The sequence below is a fragment of the Lutra lutra genome, chromosome 12, assembly GCF_902655055.1.
Source record: "Lutra lutra chromosome 12, mLutLut1.2, whole genome shotgun sequence".
Taxonomy (NCBI): domain Eukaryota; kingdom Metazoa; phylum Chordata; class Mammalia; order Carnivora; family Mustelidae; genus Lutra; species Lutra lutra.
Window position 1 is genome coordinate 67,657,687 of NC_062289.1, and position 10,081 is coordinate 67,667,767.

At 45.7% G+C, this 10,081-nt stretch overlaps 1 gene segment (V, D, J or C); it reads right to left on the reverse strand.

Annotated features, from left to right (window-relative positions):
• The window catches only part of LOC125081770 (immunoglobulin lambda variable 3-9-like), a 69,400-nt gene extending 65,509 nt beyond the window's left edge, over positions 1-3,891 (reverse strand). The window contains 1 exon segment of the V gene segment in view: positions 3,803-3,891. Within this exon segment, the coding sequence occupies positions 3,803-3,848 (46 nt within the window).
• Positions 3,892-10,081: the final 6,190 nt, after the last annotated feature.

The following is a 10,081-nucleotide window of genomic DNA, read 5'->3' on the forward strand; positions in this document are numbered from 1 at the left end:
TGGATTTGTCAAATGCTCTTTCTGCATCTATTGAGATAACCATGTGAGTCTGGTATTTTATTCCATTGATATGCTGTATTATACTACTTGTTTTTGTATTTTCAAACCCCTTGTATTGTTGCAATAAATCTCTTTGTTCCTGGTGTCTATTTCTTTCTATGTGTTGCTGGATTAAGTTTGATAATATTTTGTTGATGATTTCTGTGCCTGTATTTGTAAGAGACAGCAGTCTATAGCTTTCCAGTGATGTGTACTTTTGGTATCAGTGTAACAATGTCTACATGAATGAGTTAGGAAGCCTACCACATTCATTCATTTTTTTTGAACAGATTATGAAAAATTCACATTACAGTTGAGTTTTGAACAAAGTAGGTGTTAGGGATACTGACACAGGTGCAGTCTAAAATCTGCATATATCTTTGACTGCCCCGAACCTGAACTACTACTAGTCTACTCTTGACCATAAACCTTACTGACAACATACACAATGGGTTAACACATATTTTATTTGTTATATGCACTATATATTGTATTCTCACAAAAAAGTGAGTACAAAAAGAAAATGTTGTGAAGAAGAAAATTAGGAAAATTAGGATCATTGGTACTGGTGTGTGGGGCCTTTGCAGCCCCTGCCGGGCCAGCACCATCTGAGCCTCCAGTGAGGATGGCACTGTGTTGACTCCGTGCACCAGTCCTCAGCTAAGAACATCGACAAGCATATGGTTAATACACAAGTACCTGTGCATGGTCACTAGCCTGACCTAACAATGTGACAAACAGATGTGAACTGCACTCAGCTCCTTGACCTTCCTGCCTCCTCTGCTGAGTGAGGTTCATGGAGCCTGGCCTTCCCTTGTGACCACTTGGAGAGACAGCAACCACAGAGTCATGTGTAGATTGATGAGATCACTGTTTGCCCTAAGGTCAAATCCATAAGCACAGCAAGATCTGAGTGAATAGGGAGGACACCCACCACCTGTGGAAGGGGATAGAAGTCTGGCCCAAGGTGTGGAGCATGCTGGGAAATGCCATCAAATGGACCTTCACCAAGTGAAGGTATTGACCAGAAGGATATTGACCAGAAGGTTGTGTGGTGATGTGGTATTTCCCACAGAAGGGTCTTGGTGATAAAGAAGGACCTTCTCTGCTCCCCGTAGCTTCACAAGTGTGCATCTGTCACCAGAGACCATGTCCCCTCAGAGCGTTCCACACCCTACCCTTACTGTCTCCCTGAAAACCAGGCTTCTGCTCCGGGGTAGACCCCGGATTGGGCAGGCACACCCTACCAGAGGAATGTCCTTCCACCTGTCTGGCTGCTCAGCACTCCTATTCCTGGCTGTCTCCTGGGAATAAAACACACAGATTTGGGGGAAAAGCATGAACAAGAGAAAATACATTTACTTTACTATTATGCAAACTCTTGTGAGTAACTGGACTCGAGCAAGTCAGCCCATGTTGTTCAAGATTCAGCTGTGTGCCTCTCCTGTTGGTTCTGTCTGGAGAACCCTAACGAACACACCTCATTAGATATAACTCTTTGTTCTTGAGAAGTTTTAGTTTACTGTTGCTTCAAGGTTTACAGGACCAATCTCTCTTCCCGAAGTCTACCTTCCAGTGATTTTTATATCACCTCACATAGAACGAGGACTGTTTAATATGTTCTTCTCACCCACCACTGACTTTGGGCTATGGTGGTCATGAGTTTAATTCTGAGATTCATCATGAGCCAGAGAATGTTGTTACTATGTTTGGCTTCACACAGTGATCATTCAGAGACATTTCTATGTTTGTCCAGTTAATTCCCAAAGCTGATATTCTTCGTCCCTTTGTGTGGAGTCACATTGCTGTCCGAGAGACTGTTCCTCTGTGTGAGGGGCGTCTGTCACTCGCTGCTGTAGTGAGCGTCTGTGGGTGATTAATTATGTGATGTTCTGCAGGCTGAGAGTTTTATCTTTCTTCATTTTTGAGAGATATTTTCATGGGATAATGAATTTCAGGTGGACAGATCTTTCCTTTTTTAAAAAATATGGTCTATATGTTGATACAGCATAAAATCTTTATATATATATATATATATATATATATATATATATATATATATACATATTTTATTCATTTGAGAGAGAGAGAGGGGACACACAAGTTGGGGTTGGGGTAGACAGAGAGGCAGAAGCAGAATCCCTGCTGAGCAGGCAGTGGGACAAATGTCTTGATCCTGGGACTCTAGGATCATGACCTGAGCCTAAGGCAGAAGCTTAACCAAAAGAGCCACTCAGGTCCCCCTACAGATACATAGTTTAGGAGCTTCCTTTTAAAAGACATTTATCCACTGTCATCTTGCTTACTTTGCTTCTAGTAAGAATCTGCTTTCACCATATTTATTCCTCTGCAGACGATCTGCACATTCTCCCTGGCTGCTTCACAGATGACTTCCACAATGATGTTCAGCAATATGGCTGTGATGTGATGACAGTGTCAGTGCCTCATGGTTACTGTGCTTGAGCTTTGATGAACTTCTTGAATATGTGTGTCAGTTATTGTTTTTACCAAATTTGTAACATTTCTGTCCAATACCTCTTTAAGCATCTTTTATCTTCCCTCCTGTTTGTCTTTTCTGCTTGGGCTCCAGTTACAAGCATAGTGGGCAGCATGAGGTGGTCCCACAGCCAACTTAGGCTCTGTTCATTTATTATAGTATTAAAAATTTTTTTTGCCTTATTACATTTTGAATGGTTACTACATTGACATCATTGAATTTGGAATCTCATTCTTCAGCAACTAATCTGTTGTCAGTGTCACCCTGTGCATTTTTACTCTACGATACTGCAGTTTTCATCTTAGAGGTGAGATGTGGCCCTGTACAAAGGTCCTCCCCATCTGCACTGAACCTATTCAATCATGCTCTGCCTCTTCAAACAAATGGAATCTCACTAAATGGTAATTTTTGTTATTCATCATACATCCTCTGCAGAGCCCACCTGCAGGGCAGAGAAGAGGGAGGAGCCTGCGGACCTTGGATCTGGGGACCTGGGTCAGACCTGCTCACTGCTTTGTGCATAGGCCTCCTGGGGCTGGAGGATAGTGTGACTCAGATGGAGAAGGGGTTTGTGTCTCAGTTCCCCATCTGCTTGTGTCACTGTGAGCAGTATCCCTACTACTGTCATATGATGCACAGTAATAATCAGCCTCGTCCTCAGCCTGGGCCCCGCTGATGGTCAGGGTGGCCATGTTCCCTGAGTTGGAGCCAGAGAACCTGTCAGGGATTCCTGAGGGTCGGTTGCTATCATTATAGATAATTGTCACAGGTGCCTGGCCCGGCTTCTGTTGGTGCCAGGAAACATATGTATTTCCAATGTTGTCTCCACTGCAGGTTATGCTGGCTGTCTGTCCCAGGTTCACCGACATTGAGGGAGGCTGAGTCAGCACGTAGGCACCCATAGAACCTGCAAGAGAGAAAGGGAGAGGTGGGCTTACAAATTTGGGTCTCATCTAGGTCACCTATGTGATCTAGATTGATGTTTAGGGACACCCTGGGCATACAGGGAACCCTTCCTATTATTGTCAGCCCCTGAGACCCCTGGGCCTGGATGGTGGCTGGAGCCTTTGAACAAAGAGGACCATGACCCTCTTTCCCTGGGCAGGTGCAGCCCCTCAGGGCTCACACAGAGCCCTCCAGCCCTTCATCCCACAGCTGGGTCCTGAGCATCCTGACTGCCACAGGCAAGCCCCACTGAGCTCAATTTCAGGGTCAGGCTTGTGACAGTTCTGTGGGTCTGGGAGGGTATGAGCCTGGGCTCAGCACCTGTGCAGTGAGCCAGGAATCCGAGGAGGAGAGGGGTCCAGGCCATGGTGGAGGTGCCTTGATTCTGGTCCCTGAGGCCCTACGCTGGTACATTCCTTCCTAGGCCTTTTATCCCCTTGTTGGTAATACCTGCAGGTTATGCAAATTAGCCAGAGTTGTTGCTGAGGAGTGTTGTGGTTTCAGAGAAAGTTCAGCCCCAAGGGACAGAGGGAAGAAGGGGTGGTTCCTGCAGACCTATGTTCAGCCCAGGGGATTCTGCTTCACCCACTCGTCCCACAGCTGGTTCTGAAATCCCCTCCCTGATTTTGGCCTGTTCTTGCTTCTGGGTGACCATAAGAAGCTTAGATCTTTGCAATTTCTGCCCAGATCCCTGTTTGTGACCATGAAAAATGAAAATTCTTCACTTGCTAAGCACACGTGGAGTTTTGCAGGAGCCATTGAGGTGCTGTAGGTGATGTCCTCGGGGAGAGCTCCTAAGTCAGGTCATAGATTCTGTGGCTCAGTCTCCCCAGTGTGCACTCAGTTCCTGGGATAGGTGCAGTGCTTGAGTGAGGTTTGACAGTGACTGGGTTTTAGCAGAAATGGGCTGGATTACAGAGGTATGAAGTACTGGCCCTGTGCAAGATACTGGCAAATTCTAGGAGACAGATCTGAGTGACGCTGAGCCAGAATTTTATGTCAGTGGTAAAGGTGACATTATAGAAAGCCAATAACTTTTCCCATAAGTCTCAGGTGGTGGTGACAAAGCCTCCCACTCTGTTAGAACCCCCTGATGCCCAGACATACCGCATGTCCAGGAGACTTTGTCAGGTGATCTTTACTGCCTCCTTGAGGCCACTCCACATGCTGCTGGAGGTGAAAGAATTCCTTTGTCAGATTTGAAACTCTTATCAGAAATTCTGATCAGAAGATCCTGATTCCCTGATCCATGGGCTTTAGGCTTCTTTTGAGGAATTGCTTTTCTCTAAGAAGACCCTGCCACCCTCAACATCATGCAGGTGCTGATCAGATAACCCATGAAAATATAAGCAGGCTCATTTAGAGGAGGAGAATGCAGGGCTCATATGAAGTATGGGTGGTCATGCATGTGTTTTTGGAGGTTGGCACTAGGGGACACAGGACTCAGGGACTGCCCCTTACTGGTGCCAGCAGCTGGCACAGGACCAACCCAGGCAGAAGTGACTATTCCTTCCAAGTCAGAGACAGGAGAAATGTCACTTAACATTTATTCAGACCCACTTTGTTCTGGCAGACACTCCATCCTGGAAATTGCTGTGAACAAGACATAGTCACTATGTCAGAGTTTCTGTCTTGGGGCTGGAGCAGCAGAGTGGACATACATGCTTTGTTGATATAGTATATAGACTTCAAACCCTTCTATCTGCATCTTGTTTTCTGTATTCATTTAGAAGTCACACTATGGCTATTCTCAGGTGCTACCGGGTCAACATTGACCCCATGGTCCAAAGATGGCCAATGAATGTGTTATGTGGCTGGGGATATTTGGGGGGAATTTTACTCTTGTGAAGGAAAGAAACAGACTAGATTTACACAGTGCTCTTGCTCTGGTACTTGGCTGAGAAAGCTGGAGCTGCCACAGCTGTCCTGAGGTCTGCTGTCAACAAAAAGGAAAAGAAAAGCCTCCTTAGCAGTGATGGTGGGAGTGAAAGTGAGAAGATTTGGGACCTTATGGAATTGGTGAGAACCACCATCTGACTTCAGACTTATTTCTGTGGGAGAAAAACAAGCACCTAAATATTCATGCGTCTGATTGAGATGCGTATGTATCACATTAAAATCTTCCTAACCACCTAGAATAACAATTAGCACAAAGCACTCAATTAATAAAATAATCATAGAAGAACATGTGCAATGTTGGGTGATGTGCAGAAAATGAAGTTATATCAGACGAAATGACAGGCAGGTCGTGTGTGAGGAGAGGCTGGAGGAGGCTTGTCTGCAGAGGGGACTGTGGGGCTACTGTCAAGATGGCAAGAAGGGACAAGAACTGAAGTGTGTTTGGAGTCAGTTCCTGTGGGGACGAGTCTGGTTTGTGTGAGGACATGCAGGGACAGTGAGGACCTTAGGTGTCTGCAATTCGAAACTAGTTAAGTCCCAATGTGATAATTTCCCATAAGTTAAAAACTTGGTGGCAGGTGTGATGTGTTAGAATTCTCATGTTATATGTTTCCTGGGAAGATGAGTCACAAGAGGAGTACTGTGTGAGCCTCCCTGCACAATGAGTGGGAAGTGGGAGCCCTTTTGTAGGTGACAGTCACTGTGCCTTCTCTGCTGCTCATGTGTATGTGTGTGTTTCCACCTGATATCCAATTCCTGTTACACATGCCTTTATATCATATATTTACACTCATACACATACATGACACATACATGAATATACTTGTGAGTGTGTGTGCCCATATATACTAATTGCATCTCCTGTGTGTGTATCTGTAGAGGTATCTATCTATCTGTCTATACACACTCACACTCACACACACACACACACACACACACACACACACAGAGTACTTTACTGAAGAATTCTCCTGCACCGATGCATGCAGGTGGGTCCCAGATGAGGCTGCAGGACTTGCCTGCTTATATTATTAAATCTCAGAATTGCCTGCATATCATATAGGAACCTCTGTACACCAGCCCTATGTTTTTTCCTCTATATCAGCTGGTTATAAATATATAACAAATTTACAACATATATACATATATTTTCTAGAGATTCTGAACTCTGAATTGTGCAGCAAGTTGTTATTGATGGGGTCTTTGCGTTGTTAGGAGGCATGCAGTTCCATGTGATCAGAAATTATTATTTGGGTCTTGTTACCATAAGGAATAGCAGGACCAAATTAGTCATCAGACCCATTTGATCGTGGACATGGGTATCGGTTAATTATGGAGTGCCTACAACTGAAATAGATGGGCAGCTTACCTTTTTAAAATATATGTATAAATAGAAATATTTGCCTTTGGCCAACACTTTGACTTGCTACTGAACCTTAACAGAGACTGTGTGCTCTTTGTTAGCCACTAAATCACCGTGTGACCAGACTGCCTGCAAGGACTGGGTGCCATCTGACCAACCACGCCATGGAATTGGGCATACACAGCAACTGTCTATCATCAAACAGGGGAGATAGATTTGAGATCAGGCTTCAGCACATTCTGAAGGAACAGGTGAGTTGCATGAGGAAGAGGTGATGTCCATAACCCCCAATCCCTGCTCCATTATCTTTCGTCTGGCATACACAGCCATGGTCCAATGGGGATAATCAGACAACCAGTTGATACAGAGAAAAAAACACAAGGCTTATTTACGTTGGTTCCTAATGATACGCAGACAACTCTGATAGTTAATATATCTACTTCAACCTCATCTGGGACACTCCTGGATAACATGGGTACAAGAAAATTCTCCAATAAGATAGCATTTGAGCAGGGTAATTGTTTTTGTTTTGTTTTTTTTTTTTTACCTAGAGAGAGAAGGACAGAGGTGGCTTTATTCTAACCTATGGGCTCTGCTTCATAGTTTGGCTGATGGTCAGTGTTGAAAGGACACAATAAGAAAATTGGTGAGGACATTTGAGGAAGAGTTATGTGAGTAGAAATCCACAAATAAACATAGATGTGGATGCTATTTATGTTCCCTAAAAATTTCTACCATAATGTGTCCTTTTAATGTGACATATCTGGGGACAATGGTCAGCCTTCTTTTCCATCCATTCTTGAAGTTGCCTGGTGGGCTCCATAGCAAAGTGTCTATGTTGCAAGATGGGTGGTTATTCATGGGCTAATCACTACGGATTTCCAACCACTAAAGCTGACCTGGTTTTGGCTGCTTGTGAGGACCAAGTCGCCAACAGCAGAGACCATCCCTAAGTTCCCATTCTGAGACCCTCCCCTACGGAATCAGCCAGGAGTCTGGTGGCAGATTAATTACATTAGACCTCTTCCATCATGGTAGGGATTGCTCTGTTCTTGTTGAAACAGAGCTTTATTGAGATAAGGACTTGTTTCCTTTGACTACAATGCTTCCTCTCAAAGTATTACCCTTGGACTTTCAGGAGACATCATCCACTGTCTAGTATTTCAGGGAGGCTTCTGTCCAAGGAACATATTTCACATTATATGGAGGGCTGCGGTGTGCCCATGGCCATGGGATTCACTGGCTTTATCATCTTTCCCACCATTCTGAAACAGCTGGCTGCATGACAAGAGGATTCATGTCCTCTTGAAGACAGTTACTGTGCCAGGTACGGGAGAACACCTTGTGGGGTGGAGGCAACAGTTTCCAGGAGGTGTTACCTTCACTCCTTCTGTTTCCAACTTATGGTGCTATTTTTTCCATAGTCAGGATTCATGGGTCCAGTGATCTAGAGGTAGAATTAGGAACAACCCCACTCACTGATATATCCGGTGACCGGCTACAAAATTATGACTGTCACCATGACCCTACACTCTGCTGATATAGAAGTCTTAGTTCTAAAGGAGAACTGCTTCTACCCAGAGACACAGCAATGATTCTATTCAACTGACAGGTCAGACATCCCTTTGCCATTTTGACTTTCTTCAATCTCCATTGATGTCTCTCTGTTGGTCATCCCAGCAAGGTCTTCCATCCCCAAACAAACTGTAGCCAAGAAAACATGATAGCACCATCCTGCCTCCTGCACAGGCATCCTTGATGCACATGGTGCAGGGGCTGCCTGGAAGGCTACGTTGGGAGAGAGGTCTTGGAATCTCAGATCTGGGGACCTGGGTCAGACCTACTGTGCTTTGTCCACAGTCTTCCTAGGCTAAAGGCGTGTGTGACACAGATGGGGAAGGGGTCTGTGTCTCATATCCCTGTCTGTCTTTCTCACTATGAGCATTAGTTCCATTGTCCCACACCTGACAATACTAGTCAGCCTCGTCCTTGGTCCTGGTCTGACTGGTGTTTAGGGTGGCCCTGTCTTCCAAGTTGAAGCTGGAGAATCAGTCAGAAATCACTGAGGGAAGCTTGCTATTGTCCTATATGACCAGCCAGTGTCCTGTCCTGGTTCTGCTGGTACCCATGTACACTGAAGATTTCTATACTGTCTCTCTGACAGGTGATCATGACCATCTGGACCAGGGTCAGTGAACACAGGGCAGCTGGGTCAACACTGGAGGCCTTTCAGTAGCCTGGCCATAAGGCCAAGCTGAGCCCTTGGAGAGCTACAGACAACACCTGATTCACGGAGAGGTATTCTGTAGCCTCATCACTTACCCCTCCTGCTTCATGTTCCCTCTGTGTTCCCCAGGGGATCTCTTGTCCCATCCTCAGCATGTCATCAGAATTGGAAACTCTTTCATTCTGACACTTGTCCATCACGATGCATGTGGGAATTTACTTGTTATACAATCACATGCTGTTGGAGATCTACTTCCAGGTGGTGCTTCTGTCTCTATGACACCCCCCCAACCCACAGCAGATGAACATCTAGCATTGTCAACACTGTTTCCCTTGTTTTTTGTTTGTTTGTTTGTTTGATCCATGTCTCACATAAATTTGTGAAAAGTGCCAGAAACCATCATTGACTGAGGGATTCACTTCAAGTTCTGTGTCTCTGTGAGGGTCTCCATGGTCGTGTCTTTGCACAGGGAGCAAGTGCTGGGAACTGGATAATCAGTGGTCCCTCCTAGGGACTGGATTCTGTCACTTAAGCAAGGACAGCACAGTGACCATAGATGTAGCCTGAGGCCATTGGAATCACTTCACTCTGGAGAGCATTTCATAAGGAGGCTGCAGACCCTCTTTCCTGGGATCAGGGGCTCTGCCGAGTGCCCCACCTCCCACCCCATGAGACACTTGTGAACAAGGCAGCTTCAGCCCTGGGTCAGAGTCTGCCTGGAGTGGGGCAGGAGTGGCAGAGGGTGAGGGCTCAGGGCATCTCTGGACGTGCCCAGCACAGAAGGGTCAGCACCCTGGGAACTCAGGTGGAGAGACAGGGACTGGAATTTCCCAGATGAGCTACTTACTGAGTCAGGACTCGTCTTAAAGTCCTGGGTAACAGTGTGTATGTCTGACCCTCAGATCATAGCCCTTGAAGCCTGAGGAGATAAGAATGGATCATCACTACTTTCTTCTTAGGACTGAACCTTGGACCCCTGCTGACTCCCAGGCCTGGTGTCCCCATGAGGATCCCCGCTGGGCAGCCCCAGCCTCTGTCCTGCAGCTCCTGAGGTAGTTCTGCTGCCCCCTGCTGGTGGAGGAGGATTCAAGCCAGAAACTTCCTTCCTACA